At 41.7% G+C, this 17,388-nt stretch overlaps 1 protein-coding gene across 1 annotated transcript in view; it reads right to left on the bottom strand.

Moving 5' to 3' along the window:
* Nucleotides 1–8,830, bottom strand: part of ANKH (ANKH inorganic pyrophosphate transport regulator) — a 54,963-nt gene extending 46,133 nt beyond the window's left edge. Inside the window, exon 1 of the mRNA XM_053466251.1 lies at nucleotides 8,275–8,830. Within this exon, the coding sequence (XP_053322226.1) occupies nucleotides 8,275–8,370 (96 nt within the window). The 5' untranslated portion in view covers nucleotides 8,371–8,830. The remainder of the gene's footprint in view (nucleotides 1–8,274) is intronic.
* Between the last annotated feature and the right edge of the window lie 8,558 nt (nucleotides 8,831–17,388).

Below are 17,388 nucleotides of genomic sequence, written 5' to 3'. Positions count from 1 at the left end.
TGCGTGAATTCATTATACTGCTCTGCAGATGCCATTAATGAGAAAAAACATAAAATATTAAATCCTGTGTTTCTGACTGCAAAACAATATATTTTGTATTTATTTTACTTATAAATACTTCTGTAACACAGCCCGCCTTTTATAGCACACAAAAGAAATAAGCTCATTAAATTTATTTTTGTATTATTATTTTTTTTTTAAATACTCCAAGTGGTATAAAAATAAATGAGGAAAGTTAAATGATCATTTGTACTGTAGTAAATAATCAAGTTTTTTTCAATCACTGCAGGTCTATTAACCATTGCAAAGTACTGTGTAGGCTTCTTTTACAGCCTGCAGGGCCAAAGTCTAATCGGGCTTCCGGCTACATGAGCGTGTAAAGTAGTTGCATGTTTCTGCTTTGTTATAATTTAAGGTCATCATGTAAATGCCTCGTTCATAAAACTGAAGCTGAGAAAACATTAATCTCACTAATATATTTTGATATAAAAGCTGTCATGGTGGCAGTTACCCTTTAGCTTAATCAATCCACTTATAGTTTTTTTCTTATCGCTTTACAATCGGTGAAATTATTTTGGGAACATTTAGTTTAAAAGGTCACTCCAGCCATCTTGTAAACTTTATTGCTTCCAACGGCAGCACTTTTCTGCCACTGATTTATTATTCTGTGAATATCTTAATACCGTATTGGCTCGATTATAGGCCGCAGCCTAAAAGTTAGGTGCTTTTTTAATTTTATATTTTTAGAAAAAATACACATTAGTGGAATAGTAAAACAGTATTCTACCAAACATACTGTATTTTAACATCTTTGGTATCTATTATGCAGTTAGCCAACATATTTTACATACAAACAGAAAACCAATAGCCATTTTAATGCACCTTACTTCTAGATATGCCAGTCTGCTCCCAAGATATGCCACACTGCCCCCCCAGATATGCTGCCACTCTGCCCCCACAGATATGCTGCCACTCTGCCCCCCTGACTTACCAATGAAGACTCCTGGTGTCTAGCGGGGCCGGCGTTGGGCGTCTGCGCGATTCCGGTGCCAACAAGGGAGGTTGTTTAATCGCATCACGCAGACAACCTCCCCTGCCAGCACTTCCCACTAGCTGCTGGAGAGTAGGATCCAGTTCTTCTGCAGTGCTGCGGAGGATCTGGATCCTAAACCTGCTGCCTTCCCGGCACCCGGAACTGCATGTCCCGGGCGTCGGGCGATACGAATTGCGCGTTCCAGAGCTTAACCCCGAATATAGGCCGCACCCTCACTTTAAAGACTTATAGTGTGGGGGGGTGCAGCCTATATTTGGGCAAATACGGTATGTGTTTTTCCGAAAAGTAAAAAAATTAAAAATAAATAATATGTAACGGGTTCACCAAGAGAGCTGTAGTAACTCCCAGAGATAACCTATATGTATCCTCCTGTTGTCGCCAAAATCACTTCCAGCACCAGTCAGCATGCACACCTATGAACCCTGCTATGTGTACGCAATAAGTAGACACAACTACCTTCAACTGAATACAGCAGTCATATATCCACAGAACTGCATTAACATGGATAAACAGATAAAGAACCCAGCCTCCTGGCAGCAATCCTATTCATGGGATTAGTTAAACAATGGAGTTTCTACCTGTGCTATCTTTATTTTACAGCCAGGCTGAAGCCATCTCTGAGTACCTTGGGGGGCCTGTATGACAGGTTATTCTGTCACATAGTATATTCAGACCATGGAGGATGAGGTTAACTGCTACAGCAGGGCAGAATCTTCTGTGTCAGGTTAGTGGTATGTATATATATATATATATATATATATATATATATATATATATATATATACATATAATTTAGATTCATTTTGGAAGAATGCACATACAAATATTCACTGAGACAGAAAACACAACGGGGAGAAATAATCATACGGACCCAGAAGGGAAGGTAATTTTGTCTCGAAGGCGATGCCTTTTATTAGTCCAACATAGAAGCTTAAAGGTCATTTAATCTTAAGAAGAGACCTTTGAGGTCCTGAATGATTGATGTAACACTATATTTTTTCTGTGTTGTCCCAATAAAAGTATAACCAAGACGCTTCTCTTGTATTCTTTTCCGGACATGTCAACGTGATACACTTAATGCTTAAGACATATTTTGGAATTGAAATGTGTAAAGTTCTGTTGCCTATCTAAATAATTGTCTTTTTTGGCAACGTCCAAAGGATGAAACCATTTAATTGTTATCATACTTGAACAGACTTGTTTAAAAGTGTTTTCAGCGAATCATGCATGAATGGAAAGCAGTCACAGAGCAAACACCCTATTCTGCCAACATGCTTTTGATTATGGAAACCATGGTTTCAGGGTATATGCGACAGGCCAGCTAACTAGATCGGTAATTAACAACAGCAATAGAGCATTCAACCGACTTTGGTGGAGAAAAGCCTGGGGATTAATTAGGAATGTATGTTATCTGTGCCTTACCTCTACCACAACATAATTCAACCATATATGTCAACGGTTTTCTCTCCCTCAGAACTTTACAACATCTAAAACAGATGATATCCATATGCTTGAGGCTTGTTATTTATATATACACTTTAAGGCTGAAAGTATTGGGACATCTGACCATTACACCAACAGGGACTTTTACGACATTGCATTCTAAATACATAGACATGGGCAAAAATCCCCCCAGAAACGCTCCAAAATCATATATATTAAAATGCAATGTCATAAAGGTCCCTGTTGGTGTAATGGTCAGGTGTCCCAATACTTTTGCAATATAGTACACATATACAAAACACTTAATTCCATTCTAGGAAACATATCTTAGCTTCATTTTCTCAAGATCTGCCTGAATATTCCTCAGCAGTATGTTATTTCTCCCCTCTATGCTGACCCCGTCACTCCGAGACACAGATCTCAGCTTGCAGTATTTAAAAAATATATATTTTTTGATTCAGCTCCTTGGTAAGCAATATAGCCATGAACAGGCCCGGACTGGGACAAAAAATAGGCCCGGGCATTTAAGACTGAGCAGCCCATTTTTATTTATTTATTGTTAAAGCCCACCCTTCATGTACCATCTTTGCATTTCCCCAAATCACTTAAACATTCATGATAGACACAAACATTTACTCACTCATTCACACAAATCATTAGCACATATTCATTAATGCAGTCTCACAAATCATTCAAGCAATTCATCCACACAATTAATTCATTAATTCTCATAGACATTCACACAATTCATCCACACATTTATTCATTCATTCTCGTACGCATTCACACTACCCCCTCTCCCCATCTACCCCTCCCCTTCTTATCTGCCCCTTCTAACTATGTACCCCCTTCCCCACGTCTCAATATGTACCCCCTCTCGCTATCTATCCCCTCTCCCCCTTTCTATCTAACCCCTCTCCCCCCTCTCACTGCACCCCCCTCCCTCACCCTACTTACCTTGTTGCCAGAGTAAGCAGCAACTGCGACCGGGCCCGCCACTCTAGGGGGCCGGGCAGCCCCCAACATGGAGGATGTTAAATAAAGTTTAAAAAAAAACAACAAAAAAACCCCGATGTTTTAATTTAAACCCTGTGCGGCCGCACACCCCTAAGGCCGGCCCTGGTGGGGGCTGCCCGGCCCCCTAGAGTGGCGGGCCCGGTCGCAGTTGCTGCCCCTTATGCCCGTAGAGACCACATAGGCCCAGTCAGTCCGGTCCTGACTGGACCTATTTTAAGGTAGGGGCCTGGAGCTGCAGCTCCATCAGCCCCTACGCCAATCCGGCCCTGAGCCTCCGGGCCTGGCCATGAATAATTATATAGGACTCGCCAAACTTGGAGTACGTTGGCACGGTGGTGGGCTGAGTGATATACGGCTATATAGTGTGACTGATATAGCTGAATTCTTGCACAAACAATCTGCAGCTTAAATTAATGACTCTAGATTTGTAATTAAAGCCATCTGCAATAAATCTATGAAAATAATTTAATTGAGACAAGTTTAGTGTTGAATTAGAATTCAGTGAAAGAATAAAGTAAGGTAATTTTTTTTCAAAGGTTGCCTTTATTATTAAGTCATTTTAAATGGTAATGTGTGGGGGGTCTTAAAAAAAGTTTTTTCACATAGGTGACAATTTCTATTTTTTTATTATGTTAATTGCCCATTTTCACAACACATTGTTTTAAAGATATGGAAAAAAACATGGATAATAGCAGAAAATCCCAGTTATGGCCAGTAAAATGGATTTGAGTGCAGCTGAAGCAATGCTCTAATATAAAAGAAGGTGATTTCTCTAAATCCTAGGGGGACGTTAACAAAACCTTTTCGTAATTGTAACAGTTTAGTGGGACAGGGGTCAGCAATTTCTTAGGAATGCTGGGCAGCAATGAGGTCTTCTCACATACCAATGGCCATCAAGACCAGACTACAAGTCACTTTATACAGAGTGAACATAGCTCGTCGGTGTAGACAACACAAATGCTGATTATTTAAATCTGATACTACTCCATTTTTTAGAGAAACTCTCCAAGGATGCTATTATATGAACTGCAACAAATACAAAAGTGAAGGGAGCACTCGTGGAAGTGGCATCTCTTTTTTCAATGCAATTGAAATAATTGTTGTGAAAAATATTACATTTAAACTATAAAAAAAATGTATTCTAAAGGAATACTAGGGGAAATAGGTTAAAATTAACGGGAACAAATAACGGTGTCTGGCTTTAAAGTAACTTTTCTGGAGATACTACAGAGCTGCATGGGAATGCCCCTCTACATTTCACAATCTGCCCCAGTTGACGGGAGTGCGTTCTGCACATGCCTGCAGGGGGTCTAGTTAGACCCCTTAGGACTCTTGCTTCAGCCCCAGCACTGGAGCCGAGTGGCAGTGGACATCTCATGCATGGGCACCGCCAAACACATCTCCTGCAAGTCAAGTAGCTGGGGGTACAAACACATGATGAACACTGATGAATACCCCTTTATGTGAATGGGAAAAGCATTATTATAAGGTTACATATTTAGCCATCATATACAGTATATGCATTAATGTGCATTTAGGGCTACACGGCAGATTTTAAAATATGATTGATGACATAACAACAATACATGGTTAAACCCTGCTGCCATGTGGAATTGCACAATTTCTTTTTTTCCCGCAAATAAAATGTATTATTTATTTATTTAGTCTTTATTGAAATAGTGTAACAGTGTAACTATGCTTCGTGAGGGACCAGCCTGAAGTAATGGTCAACTCGGTCCTAAATAACAAATAGTTTATATGGGGACATTTCTTAAAAAGCCATTACACTAATGAAAATGTGTCTCCTTCGCAGGGAAAAGTCACTGTGGTTGGCCCCTCGTAATGCATTCTGAAGATAGGGATTTAAAACATTCTAGCTTACCTCAACTCATAAATAAAATCATTTTAATTTAAAAAATGTATCCCCCTACACCAATGATTCTCACAGGTTAGGAAACTTTATACATCATACATGTACTGTAGAAGAAAGTCATCCATGGCTTGGTCACTGTGGACATGTATTTTTAGCTGCAGTCAAGTGATGCCATCAACGGGAAGCTGTACACTTGTGAAATGTTTATTCCATGAGGGAGGCAATGCAGAAATGTTTGATATGTCCCTAGATTATAAACCCTAATGACTGCTACAAGACAGGGACTGCTCCCTCTTTTCACCCCTCCATTTGTTTCAATGAAACCTACTACTCCTTTAGATTGTAAGCTCACATGCGAGGCCATCAAAAACCCACCGTTCCTGAATAGAACTTTGTATGAAAGTACCATACGGCTAGCTGGTAAGCTCATGGGCACGGTTCTCAACATCCAATGTGTCGGTGTGTGTTAATGTATATTTGTTATAGGTGTTAACTACCCCACTTCAATTGTACAGGGCTGCATAATTAATTGGCGCTTAATAAATAAAATGTAATAATAATAATAAGTTAATTTGAGCAGGGCCCTTCTCACCTGTTGTTTCTGTAAGTCACATTGTTATGTAAAATACTATTTGTCATGTCCTGTTTACCCATTGTACAGCGCTGCAGAATATGATGGCGCTATTTAAAACAATAAATAATAATAATGTTCCATATGAGAACATATCATATTTACCCTGTCCAAGAAGGTTGTGAGCTCCTATTATTTAATTTAGCTTTGAATCAAACAATTTTTTTAATACAAGACAGTCTCTAGAATTGCACCGAGCATGGAACAGGAATGGGATTAGCTTGATGTGTGGCGTATGAAAAGCAGTTTAGTAACCATCAGGAACGGACGACTTTCTACTACAGTAGGTTCTGTATTTGGTGATCTCTTTCCCACAAGGCATTCTTGCAATAAATATTAAGGTTTAAAATGGAAACAGTGTAAGATCACTTTCAATCTTAGAAAGGAAACTTAACAGCAGGTGTATTCAATTACCTACAGACTAGAGTGTCCTCAGGAGTAAATAGGGATCTAAAAGCTCCAACATTACTGACTGATTTGAGAAGGTCTCAGGACCAGAATGAATTCTGTATCTTCTTAACGTCCTCTATCCCATATGTTCTGTTGATTTAAATAAAATTTACTTTGCAACTTTTTGCAATTTAATCTCCCTTTAAGATTTTTTATGCTTGTATAGGGGTCCCCAACATTTAGCTCCCAAGCTACAGGTAGCTCTCTGGCTAGCTCTGAAGCGGCCAGCTTGCTCCAGGTCAGGAGGAAAGGCAGCGGTGTATGTATCTATTAGAGCAAAAGTAACCCTCAGGATGAAATACAACGAAAAGTAAATTCAAATCACAAAACGATAAACAACTTATAGCCTTAACTACAAGAGTGTTCATAGACCCCTGCCCAAGAGTGTAAAGCCTATACCAAGTTAATACATGAGTTGAAAGGGGAAGGAATAAATAAAAGCTGGTCAAGATAACATATGGGTGTACTGGGCACGAGTAGCCAGCCTGGATTAAGATGGCAAATTTTTGTCAGTATAAACAATACATTTTTTTTTTTACCAAATAATAGCCTATTTTCATTTAGTTAATGACCTGTATGCCCTTGAAAATTACCCCTATTTACTAAAAGTAAAATGTGATATTTGTTTAAACAATGTGTTGCTTTACATGTGTATTCTCTCCAGTATAACCAGATACTATTAAGTAATCTGCGTTCACTGTCCTTGGGGCATTAAAACGGTCTAAGAGCCAGCATGTATCATGTGATGAATATACCAAATGAATTTTTATTACAATAAAAAGCCACATAATAGCTCCAGGTGTAAACGCTTCTAGCATGCATCATTATGTATTAGTATTATATTGAAAATGCTGACTGCACCATTCAATATTCCCCCCTTGTGAGATATCAGCAATATACCCTAGCTTTCCGTCCACCATTACGGAAAGCATTCGGGCATTTTTAAGCTAAAAAAAAAGAAAACCTAATCACGTTCTTTTCTGTTTCTATTCTGTATATGTTAATGGAAATGTTAGTGGTTTACACAATGTGAAATTACATAATCACTCAGGGCAAAGAGTGCATTTGTAATGGCTGCGCTGGGGAGATTATAGAGTTTGGTCGCTGTCAGAGGTTTGAAACATGAGAGTTTTAGAGATAAGGGAAAAAAAACAAGGTCAGGGAATTAGAACAAATGTCTAATAGCTTCGGTGTAATGTTTGGGTTTGAAAGAGTTAAAATAGCCTATCTTTATTCCGTGTGCGTTAATACTGAGGATGACAGCACTCCTGCCAAGCATTCCCTCACTCAAACCACTAGCATCTCTGATGTAAACAAAGGTGAGTGGGTATGGGGGGGTGATCAGCACATGAATGTAATCACTATACAAAAAGCATGTCAATATGAGCCCTGATACCACCAGCTACATCACAACAATAAACGAGAGCCTTTGCAATACTAGTCACGTGACCTTCCCACTAATAGCAGCTTCAGCACCAGTACCAGCAGGAGCTCAGAAGAACACGTCACTGAGTAAAATAATCATTAATGACATCATTACTGTATACTGTATAAATAAATGTATCATTAAAGCATCAATATATATATAATTTATGTATAAAATATTCACAAAACATGTATATATAAATAAAAATGTTAGTAAAATATTCATTATATATGTATGAGATATATAGTTGAACATTTCCATTTAGATTTGTGTATATGTTAGCTAGATGCATAGAATGATGATGATGATGGTGTGATGATGATGATGATGATGTGTCAATTAGCAGGAATCCCCCCAGACAGTGAGGGGCGCTAGCTTACCTGCTCCCCGAAGTCAATAGCTATATTGGTGATCCCCAAAGGAACCAAGAAGCGGATGAGCGGCCAGTAAGGTGTGAGTGCTGGGAATTTCACCATAATATCGCTCGGGTGAGGATGAGCCCAAATACATGTGAAGAAGCGGCAGCGGCAGTAGCGGCGGCGGTACCGAACTCAGGAGCACGACCATGCAAAGCAAACCCCGAGCGGCAAAGGATAACGTGCCGCATGTGGATGTCTAGCAAGAAATGTTAAAGAGCAGGACCATCCCTGCCCTCCCACACAGCAATGATCTGCAGCCAGGAGGAGGAGGGACAACAAAAATATCTGCTGACAGATATTCCATCACCAGAGAGTGAAGAACAGGAAGAATCAGGCAGCAGCGAGCCAATTAAAGAGGCAGGGGTAGAAATGGCTTGTGAACAGAGCCAGCTGAGCGCTGGGGTTACGAGCGGTAGCCGCAGGAGCCTTATACCGGCGGTGTGTGCGGGTTAGCGCTCTTCTCCTCCCCCCTTCGTCTGTGCACGGCGAGTAAAGGGGGAGGACTCTGCCTCATCCGAGCTCATGAGGGACCCCATGCGGTGTCATGTATTGCGAGCGCGCAAGCCCCTGCCGCCTTCTGCCAGCCGAAGCCCATGGGTGAGTGACAGACATGCGCCACCTGCTGCTCACCGTGTGCATAGCACCCTGCTCCAATGTGGAAATAACCCTGTTGTGTCATTCAGAAATATATTGCATTCTTAGTAAGTATTTCTTTAGGTTATTAGTTGTAGGTCGAATAGAGACACGTGAAGAAAGTTTCAGCCTAAGAAATGAAATGTATTTTGTGGTCACTAGCGCCTCTTACTACACCTATTCACCCCACTTATTGCAGGTTTAACAGGGGTCTGGACAGAGGCCTATTCTGGCCTGTAGGTCTGGGTGTAGGACAGCGCCTCTGAGGCAAATAAAAAGCTTAAAAAGAGGAGTTAGTTGGCAGTTACCCACCTAAAGTATTTTAGAATGTATTTTTATCATAGTCATAGTGCTAGATTGTGAGCTCACTGGACTGTATCAGTAGGAGTATCTTTGTTATGTATTTGTTAGCATATCTAAAATGTACATTGATACGGCTTATGTTGCCACAGAAGAATAATCAGGCACACCGGTGTGCTCACTAGTGACGTTTCCTGGTCTCCACAGAGCTTTTTTCAGGAGCCACATGTCCTTAACAAGCAGAAGGCCAGGGTATGACATCATATCCTGACACTCCATGGCAGTAAGGATGGAGGCCGACAGGCAACGGAAGATCCTGGGTCGGTTTCGACACATATTTTCCACCTGGATGTCCAAGACCAAGTCTTGTACTATTCTATAGTTATGTGCAAACTGCTTACATTTTACTTAAACAGACCCAAATATTATTTACAGCATGGGTTAAGCTAGTCATAAATGTCTAAGTGTGCATCGCACTATATAATGATGGAAAAAAGTGCAACATATTTTTCTTATTACTTTTCCTATTTTACACTATATGTAAAACCCAATAATAAAAGTAAGGAAGATGACATCTTTTTTTTCTACAAAACTCCAGTATCATACCATTGGCCAAGAAAAAATAATCTAGGCATAAAATATTTACTCAATCATGAGATTGTAGTCCGCTAGAGCTCATCTTCCCATTTTTAAATTAAATATGCATTTATATAAATCAAATTTAGAGAGGGGGTACCAGTCACGTCTCAATTTTTCCTGCATGCTGAAAAGTAAGTAATTATAGATCAGCTGCCAGTATGCTAGAATCTTTATTTTTTTTTACTTGCTATCACTTGTCAAAATGTCAAAGTATACAACTTATTGAACACAGAATATCTCATTATTTAAGTACCACAATATAATGTTCTCTTCAGAGGACAGCAATTACAATTTCACAAATTTCATACTGTTATAAATAACACAAATACCTAATCATGTTATTTTATCTGGAGATGCTTGACTTTATCTTAATCCATAACTGTTACCTGTTCTGTAAGTCCATGGGTTTGCGTTAACAATAATACCTGCGTATGAGTCAACTGACAGCCCATCACTAGCGCTTTATTATTTTAGTTCATTGTCTTTCTCAAACAATGCGCCTAAATCACATAATAGTCTAAGCATAACAATTTACGCAACTTTTAAGTTGCTTACTCTACTTATGTAATTATTTAGCCATTTCCTAGTGAGATTGGTGTGCTTGGCACACCTTTGCATCTTTAGTTTGTCTTATCTTCTCAGCACAGATTTTATTAATCCTGATACAAGCTACTTTCACCTGCAAAATTCTTCATCCTATGGGTCTTCACCCGTTTCAAAGGCCCATGGTTTTTTGTAATCTGATGCAAAAGTATGAGACCGCAGCAGAGGGAAAAGACATCTTAATCATTCTTTCAGGTCTAGTCTCTCAACTGCAAGTGCTTGCGAGTTGGCAAAATATGCAATATTGACAAAAGTTCAACTCACTGGCCTACTAAAGCCAACTCTCTTTAGCACTTGCAAAAGAAAAAAATACACACCTCATATGCAGGAGTCATGTGCATACATGCTTTAAAAAAGCAGGCAACTCACAACTTCAGTAACCTGCAAATGCTAGATAAACTCTATGAGGCCCTAAGTCTATTGAGGATGCAATGCCTCATGCACAGACAGACATTTTTCAATCTGCTGCCATGTGGGGAAGCTGAATTAATTTTATTTCTGGTTTTAGGACATTTTTCATCTGGCTTGTTTCCTTTTATTTCTTGGATGGCCCCTTTCCTTGGGGTGGAAATGAAGACTGATGGCTTTGCTGTTCATCCCTGAAAACATAAGGGCTTATCTTTGGGGGGGGGTTCTACAGGTTGCATCCTTTCTGTGCCAAGTGGATAAGGATTTCGAATTTACACCCTTGTGGCACCCAAAGGGTTTTTAAATTGCTCTCTCTTTTAAGGGAGACTTAGAGGTATGGGGGGTAAGCATGGAATTTTTTAACCTATCCCCCTACATCCCACATTCCATTTCTTTCAAACATGACCATTTCTTTCCACAGGCGGATTTAGGTATTTTAACCTCCCTTACCCTAGTTGACAGGGAGTGGAGTGGGAATTTGTATTTCAAACACCCATCTCACTTGGAACAGGATGTAAAGTAAGGGGAAAGAATGGGTATGTTGTTTTTTTTAAAAAAAAATCCCCATGAGGATAGCATGGAATATAATTGAGTATACCCCTATGCCGGTTTATTTTAGTACCCCCACTAAGAGGAAGTGCCGGCACCGGAAGTTGTATACGCGTATTGCGTAGATGTCCCCCGCCGGCCCCGCAAGACACCCGGGAGTCTGCGCTGGTAAGTCTTGGGGGCAGAGGTAAAATGCATCGTGCGCACGTTCACCGGCTGCGGCGATGCACGTAAACAACCTCCGCTGCCGGCACGTCTGCACAATGTGCTTTCACAATCTCCCTTGCCGGGACTCCCCTCGTGGGAATTCCCGGCAAGGGAGATTGTTAAAGCACATCGTGCAGACGTGCCGGCAGCGGAGGTTGTTTATGCGCGCATCGCTGCAGCCGGTGAACGTCTGTGCGATGCGCTTAGACAATCTCCTGTGCCGGCACTCCCCCCGTGGAGAGTGCCGGCAGGGGAGGCTGTTTGAGGCTGGTTAGGGGGTAGGCTGGTAAAAGCTTCCTCAACACGTTTCGCTGACTTGGCTTCCTCACGAGTGTGAGGACACTGAGCAAGACATTGATGGTGGTACAGCATAACTCCCATCACTTTATACTTAGCCAGTCACTGCTGTTGGTACACCATAACTCCCATCACACTCTCACTCACAAAATTACTTATACTTTCTCACACTGTCAAAATATCTCCCTACCTTTCCCACGTCCCTGTGTTCTTTTCTGCAGCACCTCTTCCTCTTCTTTTTCCACCCCCTGCTTGTCTTCTTGTTTTGCCTTCAGGTGGGTGCGGCTTCAGTGCTGACATGATATGACATTAGAGCTGAAACAACGAATCGATAAAATCGATAATAATCGATAACGGAAATCATCGATAACGATTTCCGTTATCGATTAATCGAGTGATCGATTCGTCGTTGGAGCACTAGGCTCCTTTTACTTACCTCCGCCAGCGTTCCCCGCTTCTGCTCCACGCTCTGCAGTCTCCGCCTTCTTCAAGCTACGTGACGACGGATGTGACGCGCGTCTACTATCAAGTTGGAAGTGGAACAAGTTCGTAGCGGAGGTAAGTACTCTTTATGTCTATTGTCTGTGCGAATGTTTATGTGCGAGACTGGGTGCGCGGCAGAGTGTGTGTGTGTGTGTGTGTGTGTGTGTGTGTGTGTGTGTGTGTGTGCGTGCGTGCGTGCGTGTGTGCGTGTGTGCGCGCGGCAGAGTGTGTGTGTGGGTGCGCGGCAGAGTGAGTGGGGGGGTGCGCTGCACAGTGAGTGGGGGGGTGCGCTGCACAGTGGGGGGGGGGTGCGCTGCACAGTGGGGGGGGGTGCGCTGCACAGTGGGGGGGGGTGCGCTGCACAGTGGGGGGGGGTGCGCTGCACAGTGGGGGGTCCGCGGCACAGGGGGTGGGGGGTCCGCGGCACAGGGGGTGGGGGGTCCGCGGCACAGGGGGTGGGGGGGCAGGGGATGCAGGGCAGGATGTGAGTGCAGGGCAGAGTGGGGCCAGGAGACTGGATGCAGGTCAGAGTGGGGGTGGGAGGGCAGGGTGGCAGACTGGGTGCAGAGCAGAGTGGGGGTTGGGATGCAGGGCAGGGTGTGAGACTGGGTGCAGAGTAGAGTGGGGGTGGGGGGGCAGGGCAGGGTGTGAGACTGGGTGCAGAGCAGAGTGGGGATGCAGGGCAGGCTGTGAGACTGGGTGCAGGGCAGGCTGTGAGACTGGGTGCAGGGCAGGCTGTGAGACTGGGTGCAGGGCAGAGTGGGGATGCAGGGCAGGGTGTGAGACTGGGTGCAGGGCAGGCTGTGAGACTGGGTGCAGGGCAGAGTGGGGGTGGGGATGCAGGGCAGAGTGAGGGTGGGGGCACAGTGCAAAGGGGTGGGGGCACAATGCAAAATTCTTTTAAATAAACGAAAAATTTGCATATTGTTTTTTTTATCCGATTAATCGATTAATCGAAAAAATAATCGGCCGATTAATCGATTATTAAAATAATCGTTAGTTGCAGCCCTATATGACATCATATCTTGGCATTCGGCATCAGTATCTGGCGTGCATCTCAAGGGAAGACCAGAAAAATTGGAGCGCATATACATAGGGGAAGAAACAAAAACAACGCCAATAGTGTAATATGTCCAAAAATTAATAAAATAATAATAGTGTAAGTACCACTCACAAAAGGACTGTATGTTCAGGCTCATCAAATGTCAAACTTCAGAAAACGATATCTGTAAAACCAAACATAAACCGGGATGGTGCAATATCTTCTGTAACCTGATCTTAAAAGATCAAAATACACTTACAGTTAAGATGTGGCACAACTCAAAGAGTATTGTGCAAGCGCTATTGGAAATAAAACATCCGGTGTATGGTTAAAATTTCTCCAATTTATTTTCTCTCTCTCAACGCGTTTCGCCGATGGATCGTCGGCTTCATCAGGAGGAAAGGAAATCAAACGGCAACATAAATCATCCTATGTATATGCGCTCCAATTTTTCTGGTCTGCATTTGTACGCACTTTGAGGAAGAGTGCTGTTTGGTAGCTGCTTTCATTGTGGGAAGTATTTATTTATTTGTTCATTTCATTTTATATTTACACGTGGATTTGGGTTTTCTTTTTTTGCTTGCATCTCAAGGGGGCAGGATACAGAGGCCTGTATGATCAGACCTCCCGATCCCTTGATTTTGGGTTAGTTAGAGGGGGATCCATAATCTCCCCAACTAGCCCTGCTTTTCGAGAAGAGAGAGAGAGAGGGCCCTCTCTCTCTCCTCTGCGAGACCTCTACCTCGGTCTCAGTGCCGGCTTGTAATGTTGAGCTCCGGAAGATGACGTCATTTCCGGCGCTCAGCATTACAAGCCGGCACCGAGACCGAGCAGGGAGACTCACCACAGGACTGCTGAAAGGTAAGTACGGGGAGGGGGGGGGGGTAGATAATGGGGGGGCAGCAGGGAGAGGAAGGGTAGATAATGATGGAGGGGGCGGGATTTTAAACTTCGTCCCAGGCGGCATTTTATCTTGGGCTGGCCCTACAAACACAGATCCAGTTTGCCAAAGCATATGCACGATACATCCACAGCCAGCTCTGGCTTGTACAAGAGTTCCATTCCAAGATGTCCACATACGTAGAAAGCATTGACATTCAATTGTGGGGCATTTTGTCCCTGATTGTTTGTTTCAAGCAGCCATAAGTGGCACAAAATTAAAGTACTCGCAAAGTATTTCAATATGTATTCTTCATTTATAAGGCTGTACAGCATACCAGACTGTCCCTTTAACAAAGCATATATGAATGCTGGCTTTTGTTTTGAAATAGAAAATACTATTTATTTATTTGAGAAGTGTATCTGCATGAAAAGTGTAAATGTATTTTTTTTTAATGTGTGAGCCTGTAGTGTTAATCCAAAACCCTGTTCATCATATGTTTTGATATTGGACTAGACAACTACTGTACGTTGACATCGTCTGTGTATTATTATGTCAAGCAGACAACAATATGTACGTAGCTTATTGCTATTCTTTTCTATGGCTGTAATTTTAGGCCAACAGGAAATCTCCATTTACAACTTAACATTGTAACTTAATTTAATATCCCATTGCTATCATAATTTGTGTTCTGTCTTTACCTACTTCCAGACTTTCCAGTGACCCATCCTTTCCTGTTTCTAGTCTTAACTTCCTACACATTTTGGTTTTGCTCTGTTGATTTGAATTTCACCCACCCTGTTTTGCTTATAATGTTTTCCATGTGTCTAATTACACCTACCCAAAAGCTTATCAATAAGTCCCTCTAAGCAGGTTATTTGCTTGGGCCACTGACAGCTTGGATATTAATTCTGTAGCAGACAGGATTGTTGCTGCAGATTTGGTACTTTTGGTTGCGGATGCCGGAGTCTCCTTTACACATTTACTCAGAACAGATTTGCTTTTTAGGAAACATTCTAAGAGGTGCCATCTGTATGCTTGAGCAAAAGTGACCCCTGTGACCAGTAGCATTACTGTCCTGTGACGTTTGAAACTAAAGGAAATTTAAAAAAAGAATGGGAGAATGAGCTTTCTATGAATCATATCCAGTTCTGCCAACCTTACAAACCAGCCTGGTATCTCAGCTACTGTGGGCTATGTCCTGTTGGCCTGTATTTTGGGATAGAAATCTACAGAACCTAAAATGCCGGAGGTTAGATTCTAGTTGCATGTGACCAATGCCATTGCCTTCACTATACAATTCTCGTAAGCTGTGGATGCCCCGCAAATGGTGAATTTCCACAAGTGGCTGCAACTCCATTATTATAAGTTAATTTATGTTTGCCAGCTTTATTTAGCTTTATTCAGGTTGAACACAGTTAATAGGTTGATATAAAGTTCATGATTAATTTGAAATTAAAACCATAGAGTCTTTAGTTGGAAGTGATATTCCTTATTGGACAGACACAGAAAAAACATATAGAGTCACTTAGACTTTTAGTACCTTAGATTCTTTCTTATGACAATATCTATTGTCCGTATTAAATTAAAGCCATATTAATTAGCTGAAGCTGTTTCCAAACTTAAGTAATTTTTTTTTTTATTTACAGTAATACATTTGTCATCATATGAATATTATGTGTCCTGGGAAAATGCCCTGTTAAATCACAACATTTAGTTTCAGGACCACAGACAAAACACAAGATGTAAATACTGAATATATCATTTTGGGTCGTGGTTTTGGCTAGCAGAAGTATATTCTGGTTATGATGCTGTTATACCTTCCACAGGAACTACTAGTCATATCGGCAGCCTTCCAACCCACAAACAAGGAGGCAAGGGTTTGTACTTGTGGTACAGACTAAACGAACTCCATAATAGCAAATTGGATAATTTAGCTGTAAGGAAAGGGAAGTTCACTCCCAGCATTACACATAATGATGTTGATGTACTAGAAAGTGCTGATACTCTAGTCGAGTTGCTCAATAACTACAAATGTATTACTAAATGCACTAATATGGGCACAATGATGCTGATGTTTGCTCCCATTGATTGATTGGACAAAATAAAACCACAGGGGCCAAGGTGAATGTAGATTATTTGCAGACCAGTTATGATGGTGTCCTATTCAACAGTCCCTTGAAAGATGATAACCCTACACAGTTATGTAGACAAGGCAACTATGCAGATACGACTAGTGCAAAACTGTAATGTCATGGTTGCATATGCTGTCACAATAAACAAGACATACATGTGGAAAATGAGACATCAAAACAATGTCTTTCCCACAAGAGTCTCCCTGGGAATTTTCAGCCATGGGCGTTTTTTGTTACGCCAGCTATACTACCATTATTTTATTCTTTATTCCTAAAGAAGTTGTCTTGCTTATTCCAACAGTATGGCTAACCTAGAAAGAAGTTTCCATCTAAAGCAAAGTAAGGGCTTTTGAAAAAATGAAATATACCATATATAAAAGGGACCTCTTAATCCCATATGTGGTGGCTGATTTTCATCTCTCTATGCAGTCTTTTGAGATTTATTGACCTTTTGTTTTGCACACTATCTTCCCATTACATCTCCCCTGTTCTACTCTGTCTTCCTGTACCATGCCCCTGCACTGTTAACGCAGCCTCATTCCCATATAGAGAAGCAAGGAGAGGGCTCTTGGCATGGAAGGACTGAGTTACTAGGTTACTTTACGACCAGCATATGGCAGCATATGTACATTGTAGCACATTACTTTTTTACAGTCAGTCAGCATGTGACCAGGCGTATCGAGACAGACAGGCATGCACACTGGAGGACCCTATCTGCCCCTGGAGTGGCAATATCGGTAATTATGGAGCCCTACTGACCACCAGCCCACCATGCATCTGCCTGGTGTGCCAGATGGCCAGTCCAGGGCTGTTTCTTGTGAAAGTATACCAGGTGAGTTCCTATGTATGATCATAAGCTTGAGATCTGTTCAACCACCCAAGCCTAAACTGAATATAAT

This window comes from Spea bombifrons, chromosome 5 (assembly GCF_027358695.1).
Source record: "Spea bombifrons isolate aSpeBom1 chromosome 5, aSpeBom1.2.pri, whole genome shotgun sequence".
Taxonomy (NCBI): domain Eukaryota; kingdom Metazoa; phylum Chordata; class Amphibia; order Anura; family Pelobatidae; genus Spea; species Spea bombifrons.
The sequence above is the reverse complement of the archived record's forward strand: the minus strand, read 5'-3'. Positions and strand labels throughout refer to the sequence as shown.